At 29.7% G+C, this 25,867-nt stretch overlaps 2 protein-coding genes across 7 annotated transcripts in view; one reads left to right on the top strand and one right to left on the bottom strand.

Annotated features, from left to right (window-relative positions):
- The first annotated feature begins 3,177 nt into the window (after positions 1–3,177).
- On the top strand, positions 3,178–23,807 carry LOC146997989 (large ribosomal subunit protein bL33m-like). 2 transcript variants are annotated; one of them, XM_085812916.1, is made up of 4 exons: positions 3,178–3,306; positions 4,993–5,020; positions 5,106–5,209; positions 23,667–23,807. In XM_085812916.1, exons 2-4 carry the CDS (start codon positions 5,001–5,003, stop codon positions 23,720–23,722), a joined length of 180 nt encoding a protein of 59 aa, XP_085669042.1. In that variant the 5' UTR covers positions 3,178–3,306; positions 4,993–5,000; the 3' UTR covers positions 23,723–23,807. The 2 variants fall into 2 exon arrangements, with proteins under 2 accessions (XP_085669042.1, XP_085669041.1); XM_085812915.1 differs by lacking the exon at positions 23,667–23,807 and adding an exon at positions 11,072–11,192.
- unc79 (UNC-79 domain-containing protein) overlaps positions 16,054–25,867 on the bottom strand; it is a 167,990-nt gene continuing 158,176 nt past the window's right edge. For all 5 annotated transcript variants that reach the window (XM_085812910.1, XM_085812912.1, XM_085812911.1 and 2 more), the window contains one exon: positions 16,054–25,763. In XM_085812910.1, coding sequence (XP_085669036.1) covers positions 25,584–25,763 — 180 coding nt within the window. In that variant the 3' untranslated portion in view covers positions 16,054–25,583. The remainder of the gene's footprint in view (positions 25,764–25,867) is intronic.

Here is a 25,867-nt window from a genome sequence, read left to right as displayed (position 1 = left end):
AGCGAAACTCAACTAATAGATTTCTATAGAGAAAATGTTGTGTTGTGGGACACGAGTAATGTAAATTTAAAAAATAAAAAATTAAGGGATTCTCTTATTTTGATAAGATTTGTCTTCCCCATTACTTTATATATTCAAATATTTTCTAATTCCGGGTGAAAATGATTTTAACTTCCCCAAGAAAAGTTCCAAAAACTTTTAATGATGCCATATCATGGACACTAGATGAAAATATTCAGAAACTACTTGAAACTGTGGTCGCACTTATTGAAAAAATTCAAAAAGCAAAATCTCCAGTCGAGAATAAAGCAGCGCAAAGACTCAATTGTGTAAGTGCTATTTCTTGACAGTGCTGACGAAGCATATCTTGTTAGTGGTCTCCTGTTATATGAAATTATACAATACATTTCTTAAATATCAGTATAGCGTTATGAATTGCATTGAATACAGATTGCTTAGCCAAACAATATTTACGCATTATAAAGTTTTATCTATTCCATTAACATGATTAAACAATTTATATAAAAAGTGCCGACATATTTTCTTATACTGTTAGTTGCAGATATTCTGTTACGTTGCACAAATCCACGTTAACACAAGAGAGAACCAAATCCAAACTAGTTACAAGTTCCCCTTAACGTAACTCAAACGAAACAGATAATGGAATCTTTTCCATGGACGTTATAAGAAATAGACTAACCCAGTGGGCGGGGCGCGCGTCACAGACATGTCGGCAAGAAAGAGTAGGGACGGTCTGGTTTACTTTAACATTGAAACCTATGGCGTTTGTATCACATAACTCTTTTTAATTATTAAATGCGATACGTTGTATAGTGATGAGATTATGAAAGCCACAGTTGTTTCCAAATAGGATTTAATATATCTCATTAAAGCACTTTTTACTGCATTTCGCGCAATTTTTTCACGCGTAATTCCTGTACAAACATCTTTACTTTGGTAAAACGGTAAAAACTCTAAGCACAAAATTTATGTACTTAATTCTGCGTAAAAATAAAGTAAAATTAAATAAGATTGATAGTACGTGATGCTTTGAAATAAGTAAAGTAAAATTAAAGATCTGATAATTTTTTTAATTTAATGAACATTTTCAGGCAGTGATTTTCCAAACTATAATAACATTACAAAACGATCATATTTATTTGATTATCTCAACATTAACTTATTGACATTAAAGTGGATTAGTTATTTTAGTAATTTATAAAATTCGGAGCATAAAAGTTTCTGAGCGTAATGAAGGAAAAAAAGATAAAATAAAATCTAGAAGCACTCAGATTTTATGTTACACCCAAAAGGAACCGTTTTTTAAAGTTTTGTGTGTTACCTATATTTATTGAATATCATGTTCTTCACCCACATACATTTGAAAACAACATATCTTTAGAATTTCCGCACTGGAGATAAAACTGTTATTTTCCGTACAGTGCTCGCTCTGAACTCGTTGAGATTGTTAATCAAAAATTCGTTTACAAAATATAAAAAATCACAAAATAAAAAGTTTTACAAAATATGAAATACATTAAAATAAATTCGAAATTCGGCCGTCCAGATGCCCATGTTCGGTTGGAGGATTACATTATTCAAAATTTGATGGCTCTAGATACTGTCGTTTTTGCCACAGTGCAAGAAACATACATGTATTCGTTATTTAATTTCTTTACATATAATACAGGGCATTAATATTTGGTAACAACAATTTGCAAGGAGACATGGACACTTATAGTAAAACAGCGCAAAATGCCGCTTCCAAACTAACAGCTTTCTAGGTGACCGCCGTTATGGGTTAATAAATTAAGTTTACAGTAAATAAAAAAAAAATCCTATGCAGAACTAAAAATAATTTAAAATATAGTCACTATAAAATACAAGCAAAATTAATTATTACGGTTAAATACAACTTTAATATTAGAATTAAATGTATAAAAAATTTTAAGGCGTCAAAAGTGTTTATCACTATGATGTATTATGAAAGATAATTGAAATAAAATTCCTTTATAGAAATTGTGCTATAAAACTCATCTATAATTTTAAGAAAGCAGCACAATTTAGAATTTTAAACAAAACTTTCAAAAATTCGTTTTTAAATATTTTAGTACTTTTTACTTATATACACCAATAAAAAGCAAAAAATTGCTTGTTTGATATTTTCTATTAGTTCAGATTTAAAATATTATTTTCTAAAAGAAGTAGTTACAAATTTCCTTAGAGCAAGAAAATATCCAGCCCTGAAAGCATGTAATAGCTTTATAATTATATGGAACGTTAATTATGCTTGATAAATAAGCTAAAGTTTTAAAAATCAATCTCAATTTCAAAAATAAAAATATACAGAAATTCTAATTTGTAAAATGAGGCGCTACATTCAGGTTTTTTTTTTGTTTTTTTTTTTTTTTTTTTCATAATTATACATGCTGCAATAGCCAACCAATGTTAAATTTTGGCAAGTCGTCCCTACTCCTCCCGACGTGATCAAGGTGACAGCCGGCAACGCCTCAGACGAGGGAGAAAACCCGTTTGGGTTAGTCTATTTCTTATAAGGTCCATGATCTTTTCATCCTGACGTCATAAACGGCAACCAATAAGAACAGGGGTGGTGGCTGGGGACAGGCACTTGTCTAAGGCTCCTCTAATATAGGACTTGTCAGTTCTGGCCCTGTCTCTATAAACCTAATTCACCTAACGAGTTCTCCGCTCCCTTCCCTCCCCACTTGCGACGTGAATGACCTTTCGTGAGGGGTTCCTTTCTCGTGATGTTAACACCCCAACATCATTAATCAAGGAAATATCGAATCTTTTCAAAATTCCTGGCCCTTTATTCTATCTCAAAATTATTAAGTCCTTCAGTGTTTCTACCTTTTTTTCGCTGTGGAAGGCAGTTTACCTTTTCATATTTTGACGATTCAACACTAAATTTTACCTCTTTGCCGAACCCTCTTTTTTGATGATAATTATTTAATCTTTGATGATGTGGGGATAAAGGCATTAGCCTATGAGCTTTGCGTTATAATTGAACCCTACCTTGATCCTTTCTGTTTTTTTTAACAATAAGTGCAACATTTTCTTGCCTTTACTGGGCCAAAGAATGTCTATGAAATATTCTTTGACTGGGCGGAGCTATTTGTCCTCTCAGGCTTCACCCTCTTCGTAGACGACAAGCAGAGATGATACGTCTATATGTAAATAGATATCTATGTTTGGGCATGCGGATGAGAATAGTCTGGTGCTCAGGATTTGTGTGAAGTGAATCTATTGTAATTACCGTTAATTTTCGAATTTTTTAAGGAAGATGTGAGTAATTTTTAAAATAATTAATTATCTGGTAGAAGATCCTTTTCAGAAATGTTTTAACTTTGATTATTTCTCTCTGTTTTTGCTTTCTGTGTTTGTTTTGATTAGCTTATATTTTTTATATATAGAAAATTTGTTCTCTTCTCTGAATAATTTTCAGTAGCATATGTATTAAAAAAGGTTCCATGTTTAACCACACGGCTATTCGACATTTGTTATCTCCAGCTTTTATTAAATGTTAGTATTATTTTTAATATACAAAGAAATATTGGTCTTACTATTTCTCTGCATATTTAAATATTAAGAGCTGAAAATGAGAGAATATAAAATGTGATGTAAATAAAGTGCTAAACGTATTGGATGTATAATTAGACGTATGTAAATATTATCCTCTGATTCTTGAACGGCCCCATACTGAAGCTATCTAGTGATTTATTTCATGGTTATTGACGGGGTGTCAGCTGAAGTAAGAAAATCTGAGTACTAAAGGATTGTTATCTAAATTAATATTAACTGACAGTTATATGTGCCATGAAATCCCTTTTTTTTTTTCTTTATATAATTCTTGTGCCTTTTTCTTTCTTATGCATTTAACCAAAACCTAACTTTTTGAAAGTAAAGTACATATATTCATCATTTAGCATGGGCAGTGATCACATTAATACTGAAGTACCGAAAATACTATGCAGTTTAGAACTTAAGCTCGCAAAGCATACTTCTTATTTATATTTACATTGATAATTTATAAATTAATTATAAGTATTTTTGTTGATGATTATATTCTAATATTTCTAATCTATGTAGAATTCCCCCACTCCCGTAAAAACCAAAATTCAGAAACCTCATAAAGATATATGGTTTGTGGATTCTAATTTCCACTACCATTATTTTTGATTTAAAATATTTACTTCAATAATATTAATAGATTTAGTAATATTTCTGCTCGAGTAATAAAATGAAAATTTGTAATTAAATATGCATGTAATTTAGGAAAGGGATCTTTAATTATTCATTTTTATATGTATGGATTTTATGTTAAATGTAATTAAATTGATCATTTAATTAAAATAAATACCTTACATACACATTTTCAAAGTTGGAAAAATGTCATTGGTGTGTTAACTTTCGACAAGTTTTGCTGCAAGTCAGAATGTATGCAAATATTGTCATGATGGAAAACAACACCTTGAAGATTGATTAGATCTGGGAGCTTTTCTTTATTTTCTGCTTTTATAATTTCTGTTTGAGAACAGTATTTTTCTGAATTTGTCCAATTTGGTGACAGCAATTCATAATATATAATTCCTTTGTAGTTTCATTTAACACAAAATATTATTTCTAGGATGCAGCTTCCCTCTCGATGTCACTATAGGAGTTAACTTTGACTTACCCATGATCTTTTTCTTGTAAGATTAGTGTATAGTATCGACTTGTAAAAAGGCATTAATTAAAATCAGTTCCAGTCTGAACATTGTTTTATTTTATGTAATTTTGAAGTTTAAATTTGTGTGCTGCTTTTAAATGACATGATTCAAAAGATAAATGATAATCTAATCCTCTTGATGTAATAAATAAAACTTCATGTTTCAGTGCAGTATGTTTGCATCACAGTACCATGAATTATACCAATGTTCTTTTTAAGTGTGTGTTTTTAATTTTTAATAATTTATGTATCTTTACTTTCAGTCAGCAGCATGGCTAAAGCGAAATCTACGTAAGTATTCTTTTGTCAGAATTCCTTAATTATTTATTTTTGAATACCAAATGCTTTAAGTTTTTAATTTAATTTATTTTTCAAGGCATGTTCTGGTCCTTCTAAAAAGTGTGATTACCTCACATAAATTTCCAGCCAAAAGAGCAAGGCAAGCTGAAAAACTGGAAATGATAAAATTTGATCCTTATGGTAAAGTTACTTATTCCTTTCCTAAATATTTATATTTTATGTTTGCATTATGTAATTGACAGTTTTGATGATTCCAGATCTTGCACTTTAGTAATATATTTAAAATGTTCCTCACTTTTATTTTTGTTTGCTGATAATTTCTTAGAGTTTAGCTAAAATAGCAGAAAGTAATTTTTGTGGTTTAATATTTGGTAAATAAATTGGAAAATTAAAAATGGATAACATTAAAGTGTGTAATGACACAGTTTGAGTTGTGAATCGTGATGAAACATTTTTACTGTGCAAGTGGTGTTTTTTATTTTTTTAACTTTTCTCTTTGAATCTTTAATTTACATTAACTATGATATGTTGACATCAGTTTCATGTTTAAAATGCTTTCTGATTGTTTTTTTTTTTTTTTTTCCCCATTCCTCCCCGTATTATGATCTAACATGCTTGATTCTCACTTCTGAATTTATTTATAAAAGTTTCATTGGTATTTTCTAATTATCTGGATCCATGGTTTTTAGAAAGGCTCTTTAAGTGTGTCACCACCTTAGTAAATACGGATTTGACAACTCTGGAGCCCTAATGTTTTTCCTTTCTTTCCCTCTTGTGGTTTTCTTTTCAGGAGGTTAAGGTTCAGAGTGAGATTCTGTTACAATTCTTTTCTCTCTTGCTTTTCATGGATAGAAAACTGCCTATTTGTTTACTATGCTTTAAGATTTGTAAGACTGGAAAGAAGGATCCTGGTAGTTGAAGGGTGAGGTATTATTCCTGCCTTGGCTTCTGCTTCATACTGTAATGGGAGGTAATTAATTGTCCTGAAAGTGTCAATTATCCTTAGTGTTGGTGGCTTGCGGACAAGTGATTGGGAATACCTGCTTTTGGGAAAGCTGATTGTGGGGCTTCAGTAAACATATGGGCCAATAAGGTACATGTAATGTAATAGTGTAGGAATTTATGGTAGGTAGGGCCACTGGATCCAAATCTCTTATTTCCTTTAAACATGGTTTTAAAATTAAACCAATGCTGAAAATGAAAATTTTTCCTCAACGAAAAAAGTTAAAATGAATATAAATGCAAATCCTAATAAAAGTTTGCCAAGATTGCTTTTCATCAATAGCACAACTGGCAACCTTCAGAAAATGTCATCATTAATGATTTTCAAACATACATAGTCTTGCATTAGAGAAGCAAAGAGTACCAAATGGCTGAGTTCTGGTGACATTTGAATTGAAACTGTATTTCAAACTGCTACACTCCTTGCATTGAAAAAAATCTGGGCTACTCGTTAGTATTTCATAGCATGGAACTCTAAATTACATGCATAGTATAATCTCTGAGACTGACTTTTTTATATGAAAAGAGGAGAAAATTATCTTTAAGCTGTTTGAAGGGAATATCTATGTTGTTAGCTGAATCAAGATGTGCAAAAAGAATCAGTTAATCAATGCAAAGCATATAATCCTGACCTTTTCACTTGATCTGTCTAAGGCTAGATCCCAAATGATTTCACATACCAAATTTCCTGCAATGCTTTTAGTGCCAGTGCTTTGGCCAGTTGAAGATGTTCTATTGTGGCAAATTCACATGTGAATGTTGTTCTGTAGAAACCTGTGACGTGATAATAGCAATGTGAAGCCACTGTGTGCACATTGTAAAGAGGAGGATACAGCATTATCTCAAGTGTGCCCAAAATAGAAATCAGAGAAGAAGGTACAGACAAATAAAAGTAACCAGAAATGTTTCTTTTGCAGAGAGAAGATTAATAGTAGAGTTGCAGCTGTTTATCATCTTTTAATGCAAATCGATAGACATGCAAATAACAACATGCATGCAAAATGAATAGCCATTCCAAAATTTATGAGAAAACACAGCACAAAATTCAAGAGCAAAAGCATCAAATAATAAAAATTAAAAAAGGATAATCAAACTGAAAATATTAAAGGAAAAAAAATTCAAAACCTGTTAGAAATCCTAGTGTAAGCTCCTTTCCAGCGGAACTTTGTAACTGAACAAGCAATTATGTTTGTTTATAGAGTTAAAGAGAAAGTATTAGCACAAAAAATGAGCAACTTGAACAACTAACATTGAAAGAAATTTTTAATAAAGTAAACAAATAAATATAGTTTTTTATTTTTTTTTTTTTGTAAATTTTGATACCCTTTAGATCACAATTGCTCTTTATTTCGTAAATTATGGTTTCATATTTTTAATTGTATAATTTCTGCATGCCATCTTACCACATTTAAATTGATGATCTATAATCAGGAAAGAGCCTAATCCGGAATTTCCGAAGAGTCCGGATTACAGACTTTGCACTGTATTGTGTTTGATTCTTAATATCAAGATAGTTTATGCCTGCGTCAAGACATTTTATACTTGTATGAAGTATTATACACAAAGTGTAATAGTGCTTATCTTCAGCAAGGAGCATGACAAAAATCAAGCAAAATATGTTCTTATATGCCTAATTTGTAAAAGCACTGTACAGAAGTTGTATATGACAGTTGTTTTATTGATTGTAAAATCATTGATAAAAATCAGAGTTAATGAAAAAACCACTGTAGGAACTTTTTGAAAAAATAAGCCATTTATTCCTTTGAATGTCAAGGCCCACCAGTGGCCGAGCGGTAAAGTCGCTGAATACTGGTAGTTTGGTCCGAGGTTCAAATCCCATGAACTGGCTGGCTGCATGGGTGTTTTCATATTTTTCCTCATGTGTAACATGTATATGAGCCAGTTTTCCATAGAAAATCCTCCACGAAGGCATCCAAACCATTAGGCAGATAGCCCTTGAGTGCTTTGCTGTAATCAAAGCAAACCAAATTAACCTTCTGAATGGCAACCATTGTATAAGAGAATGTTATTTTTTAAGCACCTGGACTTAGCATGATATGACTTCTTCTTTATGTCTAAAAGAATACATTAATAATTTCATTCAATATGTTAGTTTGAATGTTTAGAAGCTGATCACCACAAATTGGAGCTAGTTATACAAGCTAAAGGTGAAACAGGCACTACAAATAAATTAGCTGCCACAAGGAGAGATGGCTTGTTTGTGTGATGTACAGTAAGTATAATTGATCTGGCAGTAATGAAGCTTTTTGTTGGTTCAGTTATACTGTAGAAGATGCAAACAGACCATTAAGCCATCCTGTAATTTGTTGTTTTTATGCATGTAAATGCTTTTTGAAAACATGTTGTTTAAAATTATATTTTATTTTCCTGAAAGAACTTGGAAAAAAGATTACTGGAATCGCAAGGATATGTGCAGATAATAGAATGTATCAGTATTTATCAGAGGGAAAAATAAGATATTAAAGGGACATTTTTTAGTATGACTAATCATCAGTGTGCAAAATGTGAGGGAGGAGAGATTTTAAAATTCAAATGGCGTCAAAAAAAAATTATCAAACTTGCCTGGAATTAATGTAATGTAATTAAAAGCTTTTAAGTAAAATATCATTTGATTCCCTTTTCTGCCAAAATTATGAAGCTCGTTAAAAGAAAGCAAACAGTTATCGAACAAAATGGGCGATATATTATTGACTGCTCATTCATTGGTCTTTATATAAATATAAAGGACCTGGGAAAACATGTGTCATGACTTTTCAGACAACAGATATATATATATATATATATATATATATACAGTTCTCTGGACTAATGTAATATATGTTTTGGCTAAGGGACACATAAAGTTTTAATGAAAATGCATGTATCTTTATATTACTTTTTGGTAATAAATGCAGAAATTATTATATATAAGAAAAATTGTTATTTTCATAGTCACAGATGTATTTCCTTTACTCTACTATTGTCCATGTTGTAATTAAAAAATTCCTAATTGTGATATTCTGTTTTGCGTTATTGGGATGAAATGCCATTCCTATATGATTAATGAGCTGCGGCAGATGAATTTATTGAAACTTATCTAGTTGGAGGCAGCACACATTTGAATTGATTTGTTAGCTTATTGGAATGAAATGTGGTTCCTATATGTGTTTCTGTGCATATCATAGGATATCATACTTGCCTGATCTTGTGCCCTCACAGTTTCACTTGTTTTGCTATATTCAGACTTTCTTTCATGGTATAACATTAAATTCAGATGATGTCATAAATCAGCTTCTTGTTCAGCTTTCTGCTGATAAAGCTGTTTTATGAATGAAAAATTACAAAGCTCATTAAAAGTTATTAAACAAAGTGAGCAATGTACTGTTGACTGATCATTGTTCTTTATATAAATAAATGGCCTTTGAAAAGCATAGAGAAAATATGTCATGACTTTACAGACAACAGAATGGAAAATATTTAAAGATTTGTTATCTTAACCTTTTCATGACTCCAGTGGCTTTCACAGCTTGTTATACAAACAGCTGGCCAGTTCAAGATCATGATATCTCCTGTAATGGGTGATGAGTTGCAGTTCGCCAATAATTAGGTTTTGGGTTATGTTTCATGTAGGTAAAAGTGTCTGTTTGTCTTGGAATGATTCTTTTTCCAGTTTTATCATTAGGTCAGATTTAGAAAGAACATTGTATACTTCCTCGTCATCCCTCTTAGGGGCTAGGGAAGATTTCAAATATAAGAAAGTAGGGATGACGTTGTTTGAAAGCTTCATATCTCTTTGTTGGATTAATGGAAAAGGGGGGAAAAAGTGTAAGAAATTTTAAGCAGTATTATATTTCAACTGTAGAACTTTACAAACAGCTTGATATTAAGGGTTAATAATTTATAGTTATAATGAGATATGTTAAGTTGTAAACCCATATATATTCTGGAAAGCATTTAATATTTCAGTATTCTTAATGTTGCAGTAAACTTTCAACTCTGTAAATGGCAGCTTTTTGGATTTGCTTAAAAAGAACTGTATTTAAACAGCATTTATTTGCTAAATTTGTCCAGTTAATTATTTTAGTCTGCCTCTCAAAAATTTCATTCATTAATATATTTACATATTAAAAAAATATATATTTTCTTTAATAAGTAAATATCTTAATAATGTGCGAGTTTCTTTTATTATAAGGAAAAATATTTTCCTAATAATAAAAGAAACTCAGACTGATAAAAGCAGTTATGCCACGTGAGGCAAACAAATGCTTTCATTTTGAATACCTTAATAGATAATCAATAATCTTACAAAAATATTTGGAATTACATTTTGCAATAAAAATAATAATTCATTTTATAGAGTCAGTTGGGAAATACAGGGGTTGGACAAAAATATGGAAACACCTTTAAAAAAAACATGTTTCTTTGCTTAATATGGTGTAGGAAACCCGTTGGCATCCAAAACAGCTTGCAGTCTTCTCGGAATGGATAAATACAGTTCCTGTATGTTTGCCAAGGGAATATTATATCATTCTTCCCGCAAAACGGTGGCAAGTTCAGATAACGATGTTGGCGGTGGATAACGAGAACGCACTTCCCGTTCCAATGTAGACCACAATGGTTCAATAATATTCAGGTCTGGTGACTGTGGTGGCCAGGGGAGATGGGACAACTCATCCTCGAAGTCCACATTCGAAGTCTGTTAACTCTGACATAATGCAATGACAACCTCACATAACAGTACTCCGACAACAACTGAACTGTTTAGCACATTTACAAAGTTGTATAGGTGGCGTCAGTAGTCAAAAATGCCAGCACCACCTACATATTTCATTAAAATCAATCTTTCTTATCAAACATGCATTTCACAAGGTGTTTCCATATTTTTGTCCATCCACTGTATTTTGAGCAGAGGGAATACATTCTTTTATATGAATGTCCTAGAAAGTAATAAATATCAAATAAGTAAAAATAGATGCATTCTCTGTTATTTTTGATTTGCTAAATTTTTTATTTATTTTTGAATTAATTTTCATTTTTCAGTGCAAAGAGATGTATTGTATAGAGAATTAAGGAAACTTTGTAGCATCAGAAGATGAGGAAGTTTTTCAAAAGATTGTTTTGTACATAGCTTTTATGTAATAATAAAATTAGTTTGAAAGTATCTATTATAGATTTTTTTGCAGTATATTAAAAACTCATCTTAAGTTTGAAGAAAAGATAAATTTCAAGAAATATTAACTTTTATACATAGTAAATCAAACTATAAAGCAGGAATGCTGTTTTCTTCTATTTGTAATGCACATGAGTTAGGAGTAATTCTTACTTTTTACGGTTCTCTCACCAAATCAGTTTATAAAATGTTTCTTCTGATTTTATGTAATTCCCGATATATTTCACAATTTTTATGAAGCTTGGCTTTATATTTCATTATTTGTGTTCAAAAATGTAATTTCCTTTATCTGAAAACACTTAATATTTTTCTAGTTACTTATGAAAGTAAACCAGGGTCATTCTGTTAAAAAAAAAAAAAAAAAAAAAAAAAAAAAGGCACTATGACTATTATTAATATATAATTAATAATTCAATAATGTATTTAAATGCAAATTACCTCAATAAAAGGTCATTTGATTTTGATACATTATTGATTTAAACGATGAAGTTAACAGTTAAAAAATTCACATTTCCGAATTACAGTTGCTTCCTAATTCAGATGAAGAGTTACTGGCACATGTTAAAATTCATTAATTTGGATGTAGACTCTTATGAAAATTGATATCTTAATATTATTTGCTAAACATTTCATTTGCATCTTCAGAAGATAGAAATATATATATATGTAATATTTTGGCAGTCGGGCACGAGTGAAGCTTTGCAATCCAAGGATGACACAGAAGTTAATTGTTTTGATTCCAAATCTTTATTCAATTCACAGGCATATTATTGTTCTTTATTAAATAAAATTAAATTTGATGTGTCATAATATTCTAACAAAGAAAAGGCAGAAGAGCAGCGGCACAGATCTTAGCAGCAGAGGGAGAAAGCGATCTCTCTTTCTGAGGCAAAATGTCACGAGTTCTCTATTTATAGAAGCGGTTATATAATAGGCTGGAATGTTCTGAAAAGTACTGGTCTAGGGGGAAGATCCTGAAAATATGGAAAGTTAATTAAAGGTTGCTTGTTCGCAAAGAGCAAAGCTGTCCTATTTTTTTATATTTTACATATATATATATATAATGAAAAGGATGTAGCAAGAACTGTGATTATGTAGAATGCTAAAATGTTGGATCCGTAATGACTAGGAAACTTGGCAGCCGAGTAAAAATTAAATGTTCATTTTTATTTCAATTGACATTTGTTGCATAATTTACTTGACACTGTAATTGTGCATATTCAAGAACATTTAAATTTTTGATACTATTGTGATAGGAAGAGAGTACAGCGAAATAGCATCTAAGCAGCAACAGAGGCAGAAATGCACAATTATCCAAGACGGAAGCTTATCAAGAGAAGGTTTTGGTTTAGGTTTCAGTTTTCAAAATTTTGAGTTAAGGTTCTGAATTAGCTACATCATCAGCATTATGCAAGCTATGTGACATAGATTAATCTAGAAATGGTGCAGTCTAGAAAAGTTGTTATTATTTTTAAAATATAGAGAGGAAATACCCAAATTGAAAATGAGGAATTAAGAGGCTATTACTAAATTAAATTATAAAGCTGATTTACATATTTTTTCTTTTTTCAGTGTGTAAAAGAGAATAATAAACTATGAAAAATAATTTGTCAGTAGTTCTTTTAATTACTCATTTTAATTTCACATTCTATTAATTTTAATATAAAATTTGTAGGTATTTGATGATTCTTTACTCCACCAAGAGAATGATAGAGCTGCAAAGATTTTTAACGGAGAAGAAAAACTTGCAGACATTGGCAACTGATAACAAGACAGTTTGATTTCTTTATAACTAAACTCTAAGGACATGTACTCTTGTTTAAGTCACAAGAACATATGTTTCTGCTACGAGGGACTGGACGTTGGAAGACACAATTCTCAGAACCTGCACATTCCACGAAACCTATGTAGCTAGGTTACCATTTTCACTTATTACAAAGAGTGAACACCAAACAGTAACTGATTATCGCTCAGATTGGGATCATTAAGATCAAGGTCCTTCAGAAGCAGAACTTTTGTCTGTTTGTTTGACACAGCTGCAGCCGAAATATGTTCAACGAAGGTTAAAAAAATCCCACGTAGCAGGTACATTGTTTCTGAGCCAGGTGGGAATTCACTTTCAGCAGAGCTGTTTTTTCTAGGAATCCTCCCGTTTAAACCAGTGCTACCAAAATCATGTTTCTCAGAAAATTCCGTCTAGCAGGGACTGTCACTAGATGTGATAACCTCCTTTACACATCACTATGGGGCAACAAGCATCCTAAAATTTTTTGTAGCATGTCACATTTTTTTACACAATGCACACTTTCCAAACTACAACACTAAAAAATCAGGAGAACATTTTCAATGACAAAAAGAATTTTTAAATGATAAAAATATATATACAAAGAAAGTGCACTTTTAACAATGCATTAACTTTAAATAGTAACTAATTAATACTTGAAAGTTCAGTTGTTAGTTCTTAAATGCAAATAGTACAAATATCCTTACTTGTAAAAAACTTTTATTATCTGTATGTTTTAATAGAAAAATAATACTTTAGTCAGTTTTTTGTTCAAATGTTAAGAACATTGGCATATTTTCCTTTCATTAAGAAAGAAACTCTTTGGTGATGGCCTGCTTTTGCTAATAAAGGTTTTCCCAATGTGGCATTGCTAATAATGGATCTAAATTTAGTCCTTATTTTAGTAACAATGAAAATCCTCTCATACTTTGCATTACTATGGGGAACGTCAGGATGGCCATCATTATTCTTAAATTTAAATTTCAACAGCACCTTTCGCCTTTCCAATTAAACTTCATTGGGTGCCAATCCTTGCTGCTTCCATAACTTTTTACAAATTTTATTTTATTCAAGTTTATATAAGTAGGTATTTTAAAACTTTCAATAGAGCCTTTTATCTTAACTCTAGAAGCATTTACCTCTTCCTTAAAAATTGGGTACCATTGGCTGAGGGTTCTAGACAAGCATTTCTGTAAAGATTAGAAGCATGTACATACATGTTTCAAAATTTTTCTTATTTCAGTATTATGCAGCTGCTGGAATTGTTTCAATTCTTCCTTCCTTTTAGAACTCTTTTTAAGACAATAATAAATATCAACGATGTGTTCATCCACACTTAAAGAAGCTGCCCTTTTTTTCTGCTGCTAAATTTAAGAGGTGACAGGTGCAGCTCGTGATTTGCAGATCAGAATTTTCTTTCTTTAAGATGCCTGCAAGCCTACCTTTACTGGTGTGTTGTGGACACCAAGTGCTAAGCAATTATTCAGAAGAATTGCATTTCTTTTAAAGTTTGACTCATTAGGGATTTTATGAAGTAGGAGGTGTGAAAAATGTGCAGTGCCCTTGCCGGGACCTCTCAAATAGGTGCCGAGTGTGCTACCATTACATCATGAAGGTATGCTGGAAGGCGGAAGAAAATCCTTTACAAATTTTAATAATCAGCTATGCTATATTTTAAAGCCTTGTGAATCTTCTAAAGTGGTAACAAAAAGTAAGAATAAAGAAACAACTGGATACAATTTTGCCTTGGTATTGCTTCCATCTATGTACAGAGGTAGAATAGAGCTGTTTTAATGCAATCAATAACTGAAGATTTATTTTTCCTACCCATTTCTGTAATGGCTGTAACCACTTTTGTCCTTGCACTTGATCATTTCTTAGTTATGTTGTTATCGGGAAACATTTTTCTAAATAAAGCAGCATCATCTGATGCATTTAGTGGCAGGTTGTGTTCCAGTAAAAAAGGTAAAGAATGAGCATTCTGCATCAATATATATTTGGCACATTGTTCCCACAGAAAAATCCAATTTTTAATTTTTTTTTTTACAAATACAACTCACTTTATTCTTGTGTCCGCACGTGTTTAAGAATATTGGCCTTTCCACCTGGTGAAGTTGAAAAATCGCAATGATGAACGGGACATATTGCAAATGTAATACATTCCCTTGGCAAAATAATTGAAGAAAAGTCATTTGTGCATGATATTTCAAAAGTACACGAGTATTTTACCTTATTCTGAGACTTAAATAAAAATTGCAATTTTTTAAACTCTTTCTAGAACGCATATAAAACTAACAATTCTCAGCATTGAGATGAATGAAATAACAACCTTGATCTTGCTTTATGCTTATCGGATAATGTATGTCAGATGACCCACAGTGACGCTTGATGCTCATTGGAGAACTAGAACATGACACTTTCGGGCACATGTGCTCTCACACCAGGTACATAAAAATTTTAATAAGAGAAAGACGGGAGAACTATGTTATAAATAGAGTTGGCAGGAATACAGTCAGAAAACAGAAATCTCTTGCGTGTAAATCAGGTGATTTGGCAACTAGATGATGTAGAGAACAGAGTGGTGCAATAGCACACCGAGAATAAGGCACTCAAATTGAGTGCGCATTCAGCAAGAGATTATAGACTTGATTCCTTTACTTAAATTTTGAGCTGCAACTGTATAAAAAATATCCACAGTGCCACTGTTACATAATGCAGATTAATTTTCAAATAACGCACTTTAGATTCCAGGAAGGGGACATAACTAAATTAAACTGATGAATAAAAAAGACTATTGCTAAATTAAAGTTATTAGCTTTGTTTCCTATTTTATGTGTCATATCATCTCTGATATATATGTAAAAAAATTGTGTTTATATAATGGTAAATTTATTTTTCTTTACTGTAAACTACAACTCGCAATCTAAAAATTCAGCTATAATGATGGTACATAAAAATGTCTGCTTGACATCTTACTAAACAAAAATAAAATCTGGTTAAGAAATGGCAAAAACTTTAAATTATGATTTAGATGTTTCTTAAAATGTACAATATTTTAAAAAGGAGACATTCTGCAGCTGTCTAAATAACTTTTATTCTGAGGTACATGAAACGCATTATGCAAACTGAATAAGTTCAGACATAAAATTGCAACTTTGCATTAATTTGAATGACACAGATACATAAGCAATTATGTTAGCTAACTTTAAATATAGAAACTTATAATTGCAAAAAACTGTAATTTTTACTCCATTCTCTCCAACAAAGTTATATTTTTCAGTATGACTAAGGCAATAATTACCAATTTCCTGCATTGACGAATGATATTTAGTCATGTGAATGCAGGTAATTGGTAAAGAAGTTGTTAATAAATATAAAACAAAAAATTAGGATATTTTATATTTTTATGCATCTCATTTTAAAGAAAAATTTACATGTATGTATTAAAAAAAAACAATTTTAGTCCATTACAAATAACTGCAAAAGCACATCATAAAATTGATTTTTCCCCCCAAAAAACTATTTCTGCTTTACAAATGCAATATTTCTTTTATTACAAATTACATAACTATCTCTGCAAGTCTCCTCTCTACCAAAAAATCACTTTAGGGAAAAAAAAAAAAAAAAAAAAAAAAAATGATTTTAGCCAACATTGTGGAGGTACACATTTTTGTAGATTAATGGATTATCAATCTTCTGTATAAAATACACGTATAATATGACACAATGAAAGAAAATTTAGTGAATTCATTTGAACAGAAAAAGTACCTTACCTTTAACTTCGCATTTTAATTTGGATGTAAAATTTTTCAATTTTTTAAACGTTTGTACACATCTTTTCTTTATACCATTTATATAAAATGATCCCAAAATATAAGTTTCCATCCTTTATTATTTTGAGAAGAGAATATTTTTTCATATATATATATTACTTTTATAAATACAGTTAAAGTATAGTGTTAATTATTTATTTTAATTGCAGTTAAAAGTTTCAGGAAAGTTATAAGAATTCATATTCCTTCTAATTATTGAAGAAGTGAAGGAAATTTACATGTAATCTTTATTGCAGTTTTTCTTAGCCACAGTCAATATTAGAAATGTAATCCATATTATTTGTTTTAACCCAGTGGATTGCCAGTATTTTAAATTTGCACAGTAATGTTCCTAACATCCATGTTAAGATCATTACTGTCCAGTTAGACATATGAATCAGTAAATAGATTTGTGAAAAGATCATCGAAATGTTGTAATGAATTTCTTAGACATGGCAATTTGCTAGAATACTTTGCTGTGTTCGTTAACAGATTCCAAAGTCTCAGTGTGAAATGGATTTAGATTTTATCTCTTAAAAAAGTTAGTAAGTAGTCACACTGTGACACTGAAGTCAGTTAATCAACATAGCAAAGTAGTGTAATTAAGCCTATCTTTTCAGGTTGGAACAAAATTGGATTATAGTATTAAATAATGCATTTTTATTTCATGCTAATGTTGATGCATTCATTATTGCCTTTCTTCAAGCATTTTTGTTTAGACTTTTTAATAAAATATTCTGATGATTTTTAACAATATACTCAGTTATTTATGCAATAAAATTAAATATGATTTATATATTTGTTTAGACTTAGGAATATAATTTACAGTAAATGTCATATCTCTAAAAGTATTGACATATTGTATTTAAGAAATCTAATAAATAACTATCAACAGCTACATTCTACCAAAGAATCTCTAAGGAGATTCTTTCCTTAGAGATTCTTTGTATTCTACAACAGCTAAATTTTCCCAGATTCAATAAATAATAGTTTATAATTATGAAAGATATAAATTAAAGTACATTCTGAATTTGCAATAAAAGAAAAGAAATTCAGGTACCAAAATGATATGGATTTGTTTACTCTAAGAAAATATATTATATACAATTAGTTAACTCCTTATCTACCAGATGACTTAGAATAACTGTTGCTTATAGTTTGGCGCATAGGTTTTATAAGGCATAAGATACACATTTATTTCATACAGTAAGATAAAAATATTCATAGGTGGAAAATGGCATAGTTCATAACCATTTATGTACACACTGTTGTGAGATTTAATATTTTTTTAATCTCTGAATGCTTCATTTGCCTCATTAACAAGTTGTTGAATAATAAACTTTCTATGCTGACATTTTCAATGAAATATTAATTAGATTACTTGGCTTGCTCTGATGAAAATTATTGTCACTAAATTACAATTAACATCAACCCAACGTAATTAGAAACTAATAAAAATAAGATTGTTCTTTTAACAATCTTAAAATTAATATAACAGAATTTTATTAAAAATTACAACTAATTATTTTTGTACATGTAAATTCTCTGAATTACAATTGAATAAAGATTTTTACCCCTTACACTACTTAGTTATGTCCAGAATACTTAAACATTCACAAGATTAGTAAGTAGTTTTAAGAATTTGTAGCAAATATGACTCTAGGAACAAATTTTCTTTTGATTAGATTAAGATAATTTGGTTATACTATGATGTAAAATAATTTATGCACAAAATAATGAAAACATTATTTTATTACCTGAATTTGGTGATATCACTTATATTGTAATTTGTTAAAATGGTACTCTTCTGTTATTGGGACTGGATTCACTAATGTATGCATGTATAGATGGATGGATGTGTGTGTGTAGACACAAACATATGTGCATATGTACATGCATCCATACATACATTTTTGAATTTGGTCTCCGTAGCAGAAGAGTATCATTAAAACTGTACGTGAAATAAAATTTTCAAAAATAATCAGTAATCTAATTATTTTACATACAAGATGTTTTTGGCAAATTATCTAATGTGTGTAAAAATTAGTACTTATCATTTTATCAGATTTAATTATATGCATTTTTACTATGAATTACAAATCGAGAGTCATGGTAAATAAATAAAGTACTGCTCAAAACGTTTTTGTTTACATATCTAATTTGTACCCTAAGACAATTAGTAAATGAAAACAAAAAGGAAGAATGCATGTATTCAGATGTATTTCAGTGACTGAACGTTATTATGATTTAAGTAAAGGAATTCATTTGACTGCAATGTAATGTTACTATATTAGTATGCAAAAAATTGTTACTAATAAGAGACTGGAATCTAATAAATATTTTTAATAATAAATTAAATAAAAATTTCATATGATAATCAGTATTTTTTGCCAAAAACAGTGAAAATTCAAACATGCTTAAAGAAAAAGATATATGAGAACCAGGTTGGGTTTTTTTCGAGGGTAATTCTTAATAACAGTTCTTTTAAATAGACAATCATATGGTGAGATTGCTCAAGGGGATCAATTTAACAATATATTTTAGTTATTAATAAATGTTTTATTATTTTTGCAAAATACAAAATAACAGAATAATTTCTCTTAAAAGTTCAATAAAAAAGTATGGTAGAATTCTTATTTATTTACTGATTTGATATTTCATTGAATTTTGTTCTTTTCTTTGTAATTTGATATGATCATTACAACTCAAGATTTTATAAATGAATTAAGCTTTTAATCTGTATATTTAAATTATAGTTTTTTTAAAGAGAACTTCAGTGTTTTAAACATGTCTCAATTTACATAATATTTCCTTTTATATCGTTTCTTTTGTCTAATAGCTCATCCTTTTCTTTTAAATGATAGCTCATGGTAAAAGGTGCTTTACACACTTCTGCTACAAAAGTTTTTAGTGGGTCTCTGCATATGAACTCATATTTATATGTATTACACTGCTGATCATTAAAATTGCTACACTGTGAAGGCAGCATGTAATAAATGTCAAATATGCATAAAAGGTGGGATACATAAGTAATTAGCATTTCAGAATACCGTTACACTGTGTGTAAATGAGAAGACTGTACAGCAGGTTTCTCATTTGGAAATTATATTTGAATGTTGGTTGTGTAAATGCCATGTTACGCCTCTTGTAAGAAGAAACTCCTAACAGCATGTATTGGAATTCGACCATGGTAATATCATACAGATATCCTCCTGTTATATTGCTGCTCATGCTATTTGGCATCCCATGACTGTTAAGTAGATCTGGAATCAATGGGCTCAGGAAAGCCATACTGAATGTTGTGCAAGATCTAAGTTACCCCAGACAATTAATGCCTGAGATGGCACACATGTTGCCTTCTCAGCTTTGCGAGATTGTATAGCCATGTCACATAACCTGAGCACGAACTTGGCTCCTGCACCTGCATGGACGGTGGGATGATGTCCGCAGTGCAGTGATCATTGTTGCAATTTCCCTTGACATTGCAGCAGAGACAAGCCTACAGTGGTGCAATGAACGATGATACTGAAGTGGCATTATGTTGTTTTTCATCCTCGTTCTATGTACAACATCATGATGTCTGTGTTACAAGGTATCAAGGAGAATTAACACTGCCAGCTTGCATTTGTCATTGTTAGTATGAAGTGTCACTGGGTATACAACCTTGTCACCTCTTGTTCACATAGCTGGTAATGTGGATACCAGTGTTACATTTCTAATGCTGTGGCTATATTTTCAAGGACCATCTTTCAAGAAGATAATGCACAACCGCATGTTGTTCATACTGTCCCGACCTTCCACAATACAGAGCGTGTTCAACTGTTGCCCTAGCCTGTATTTTCATGATTTCTCGTCCATTAAGAATAGCTGGTGATAGGTTGCCGAGAGACTGGCATGTCATCACTCACCAGCCACTGTGATTTATGAAATCTGGCATAGAGTTGAAGCTGCATGGAAAAAAGTACCCATTGTATATTCCAAACCACCAGCAAATTCAGTCTTGTCTTCTTTTCATTATACTGTTTATGTACAACAAATAAGATTCTGCTGTTTGCTTTCCTTCCTGATTTAGCAATTTTAATGGCTAGCATTGCATACGCTAACTAATACCAAATTATTTTGAATTTAAGCTGCAGTAGGATTTTAAAAGTGAAATTTTTTTAAAAAGAAAAAAAGGAGCCACCTTTGGAGTTAAGTCTTAGTAGGATTTTAAAATCAGAATAATAAATAAAAAAGCAAATCTGAAACGATTCTGATTTTAACTGTTGCCTAAAAAGGCTGTGTTAAATTTTAATAGGGTTTATCAGAAGAGACCATCAGTGGAGATGGCCCATGTGGAAATAGTGAAACATTTTATGAGATACTGGATGAATATGTAGTTAGACTAGAATGTGAATGTGATACATCATCTGTGCATTTGAAAAGTGGGAAAATACATAATGTAATTCTATAGAAATATTTAATGTTTTTAACTAGATACATCATGAGTTAAATACATTTATATTTACATTAATCAGATTAAAAAGAATAATAATAATAATATTTTTAAGAACTGCATCTTCTGCTTTTAATAGCTTATTTCATTAATCAATGGTAGACAATGCAAAATCGTATTTCAAGACTAATAGCCCTTTAGGGCTAAAAATAAAAATGGTTTTATAATAAGAATTTTAAGAAAAGATTTTTATTTACTTCAATAAGTACTAATAACACATTGAATTACTTACAGCTATTGCTCAGTCAGTACATGTGCATTATTTTTCGTTTCAAGTCTTGTCCCTTTTGTTTATATAATTCTGTGGTTAATTAACCTATGAAATGACTGTAAAGAGAAAATAGACATTGCCTAGCAATCAACAAGCTAAAAAGCAAAGACAATTAATTTAGACACGAAAATGATAGTGATTGATTAAGCAATATGAAGGTGTGAAAAAAGTTGATGTGATTGCACATGATTCAAAGCTAGTTCAAACTACAGTGTTGCCAATTTGAAGTGCAAAGAAAGATTTCACAAGGATGTAAAAGGATCTATTTCTATGCAATTTGATTTGAGCATAATAACTTACAATAAAACAAATATAATTTTATTATTTATTAATTTATATGTGTAATGGAATAGTGATAGATTAAATAACTTAAGCAATTAACTTTTTGATAAATACTGTTTAGGAAAATATTTTATATAAATTGAATCATTTAAAAATCACGAAAAATAACATATAATATATTCATGTACGTTTTAATGATTAAATATTTTCTTTCAAACCCTTATATAAAATACGGCATGGGAACTGAATCCCTGTGAAGTAAAAATGAATGCTATATGGATAAAGTGACTGGACGTTACTATTCCAAGGCATTTATTTTTACAAGTATAAAAATTTGTAAAAGTTTTAAAAGCATGAGTGTTTCTGTAAAATCTTAACATTCATATAAGCTATCTCCAACACTTGCTAAACATTTTCATAAAAATAACAATGATGAACTTATTATCATTGCTCATGCATATAATAATTTCCTTTTTTAAAAAAGTATAATAATGCAAAGCTTCCTTCCAGCTCAGATTAAATAAATTTATTCATAAAAATGCTTATTTAAAATTTAATTTGAATTAAATATTAATTATTTTTTTTTCAAGTAACTTCAAAAATGAATGTGTGAAGTTGTTTTCTTTGATTTTTAATGGATTGACTAATACAGTGGTCTTCAAACCTCATCAACACATAAGATTTTAACACATAAGTTTAGATTTGGTTTTTTTTTTTTTTTTTTTTTTTTTTTTTTTCCAGAAAACACGGTTTTACCCTTATAAAAATATACCTTACAATAATAAAATAAAATATCTTAAAATAAGGAGATCAATATGTTGTAGGTACTTTATATAATGAATTAACCCTTTCGTCCCTGAATCTGATTCAACTAGTTTTTCAGCTTCAGCTTCTAATTGTTTTTGCATCAGTGGGCGAGCCGTTTTAGAGCTAAAATAAAAATCTTAATTACAAACCTAATGGGGCACATATGTACCGGTTGGTATATGACAAATAGATAAATAATTTCTAAACTAAGTAATTCATACATACATGATATTCTATTTCTTTTCTAAACATAAGTATTACAGAATAAAATTATATATGAAATCAAGTTTATTCTTGCACAAATTTACTTTAAAATATATAATACAGGTGCTCACTGGTTTATTAACAAACATAACCTTACATTTAGTGAAATCCGCATGGTGTTATACATTGAAGTGATGTCGTGGTACTTAAAATACTGTAGTGGTACACTTTTCTTTCAGTTATAATGTTAAATATATCCTGCAGGTATTTATAAATATCAGTGGTACACATGTGTACTGTTCAGAAAGAAAGGGTTAAAGAAAAGTAACATATTTTTATTTAAAAAAAATGTTAAAATTAATGTAATTTACTCATTAATAGTATTAACTTGTGCTCCAGGTATCACCTACACTTAATTTAGTGACATGGGTGTGCTTCCTTTTTTTTTTTTTTTTTTTTACACAAACTGTTAAAGTGAGCCCTACTGATGTTATTTGCATTTCATATTCTGCATTTAATTTGTTTCTTATTTTGTTGTCACATACATTGGGAATGATTTTTCACTTACATATGTTGTTCTGAATGGCATTAAAATGTTTATAGCTATGTGAGAAACATTTATCCATACACATCGACTGAAAAATCAGAGCTACTTTTACACATATATCACTGCTGACATCATGTTATGAACATCGGCAGCTCACACACAAATCTTCTGATTAATTTTCAAGGATAACTAAATGTATGTTTATAGTTAATAAACACTAGTCAATTATGTTAGTGCTTTCTAATTTTCTTTTTTGAATTGCAGAACTCAGACTGGGGTGTTCCATGAAACACAGTTTGAAGACCACTACTCTAATATAATACAATTATGCATGTAACAGCAAATGGATAATATCAATGCAGTAGTATAGATGAACAGAAATAAAATTTTTCTTCAATCTTTAAATTCCTATATATATACTTTAAAATATAACACAGTACAGTTATATGCAACAATGCTTTTTCTATGTACAGTAATGGGGAGATCAATACAGTTTTTCTTGCTTATATATATTATTTTATAAACTATATATGCTATTGCATTAGCATAGCATCTCATTCAACATACTGTACATTTGTGACCTTTACAAAATACACAAAAACATGGACTTTTTTTTAATAAAAATATTTAACTTTTTCCCTCTAATGCACATATAATTAAATCTAGTTTAAAACATGTACTTTATATACAAAGATATTTTTCATAGAATAACATTTTCATAGAACAAAGAATGAACAACGAAATTTAATAAAACTTTAAAATAATTTAATAAAATGGATTAGATAGTTATTTGGAGGAACACACACATACTAATCAGAGATAAAATATGATAACTCATACTTAATTCTTATATTAAAAAAATAGAAGTGTTATTTTGAAAATGTGGGATAATAAAAATAAACTGGGAAAACAAATAAAAATAATTCGAATACCTTCATGAGAAATTTATCTCAAATTCGTTAAAACTGTTTAATATACAAACATCTTGCTTATCCTTTGTTAATTTCTTCTCAAGCAAAAGATCTAAAATGTATTGCAGTGGAAAAAATAAATTTCTCAAAAAAATCTCAATTCAAAATAGTTAAAAATCCAGTGATATAGTAAACATCCACGTACAAGCTACAAAAACAAAAAGCACCCCTTCCTTCTCCCTCCCAAAAATTACTACTTGATTATGATTTAACAAAATTACAAGTATATGTAAAATTATTTGGGAAAATATAATCTTAATCTTTTCCCAGTCAGAAATATTCAAAATTTAATTTTTTGCAAATAAGATTTAAAGATTAATAATATATAGTAAATATAAATTTGCAATAAGAATGCTGCTAAACAGCTGTTCAATATTATTTAATGGGGGGAGATACCTTTGTCGGTTTATGAATGCCATTTTCTTCCACTGTTTGATATTCCTATTCTGTAAAAAATTACACTTTCTCAATAACTAATTTATAAAAATTAACTTTTATCATTAAGCTAACAATTCAATATGCAACTCTTTTCTCCTTTAGCAAAGATATATACAGAGTTATTAATTAAGGATATGTCACCCAGAGTCATGATACAGATACAATCAATTTTTTATTTATGAAATGTATTTCAGATTTCTTCAGTATTAAAAAAAAAGTAAGAACCGATTATTTAAGAAAAATCAGCAATGGTTGCCCCCCCCTTAAGATACAAATGTGACAATTTAAGAGATTCAAGAACCTAGGATTTAGTTTTTTAGGACTTTAATAAAAAGTCTTATTAAATATGAATTCTAAGACAATTATGTAAAATATAAAAACTAAAAATGTATATTTAAATGTAATAAATAAAAGATACAATACATTTTATAAAAAGTTGCAGTAAAATTTTTTACCTGATTAATTGCTGAATTAGCAAATAATTACTTTACCAAATCTAATTTAGATAGTACATTGACATATCTTCACTAAAGATAACTAAGTATGTTACTTTCTGTAATAGACTATATTTAAGCAAACATCATTAAAGCACAAAACAGTTCTTAGCAATAAGAATCACATTCAGTTGCATAAAAAGCTTTCACAATTAAAAAAAAAATACTATTAAAGCATTCTAATTATAATAAATCTACAGCAAAAGAAATTTTTGTTACTGCACATAGAAAAATACATCTATATCACTTTTGTAAATACTGCATTTAAAACATAAAATCTACAATGAATAGAACTGTGTTGCTGTTGAAGACTGTAATTCAATTTGACTCATTTTAAATTGCAATCGCTGTAGCCAGCGAAGGAATGTAGTGCTCACTGCAGCAGTTTCTTCTCGAGATCGAGTTGGAGGACGGCAACTGACACATGCTTGTAATCTCATATGCAGGTTATTTGACAGCTTTAAAAAAAATTCAAAAATTAAATAAATTTAAATTTAAAGCAATTTAATGATTTAAAAACTTATTCAATTTTACAAATAACATTTCTAATAAATATTATATA

This window comes from Stegodyphus dumicola, chromosome 3 (genome assembly GCF_044657685.1).
Source record: "Stegodyphus dumicola isolate Sdum_Otavi_A_Nest chromosome 3, ASM4465768v1".
NCBI lineage: Eukaryota > Metazoa > Arthropoda > Arachnida > Araneae > Eresidae > Stegodyphus > Stegodyphus dumicola.
The sequence above is the reverse complement of the archived record's forward strand: the minus strand, read 5'-3'. Positions and strand labels throughout refer to the sequence as shown.

Coding starts and splice junctions, on each gene's coding strand:
- LOC146997989 (XM_085812916.1), top strand. CDS start 5,001: ATGGCTAAAGCGAAATCTAC. Junction 5,021..5,105: donor ATGGCTAAAGCGAAATCTAC/GTAAGTATTCTT, acceptor TTATTTTTCAAG/GCATGTTCTGGTCCTTCTAA. Junction 5,210..23,666: donor GATAAAATTTGATCCTTATG/GTAAAGTTACTT, acceptor TTTGAATTGCAG/AACTCAGACTGGGGTGTTCC.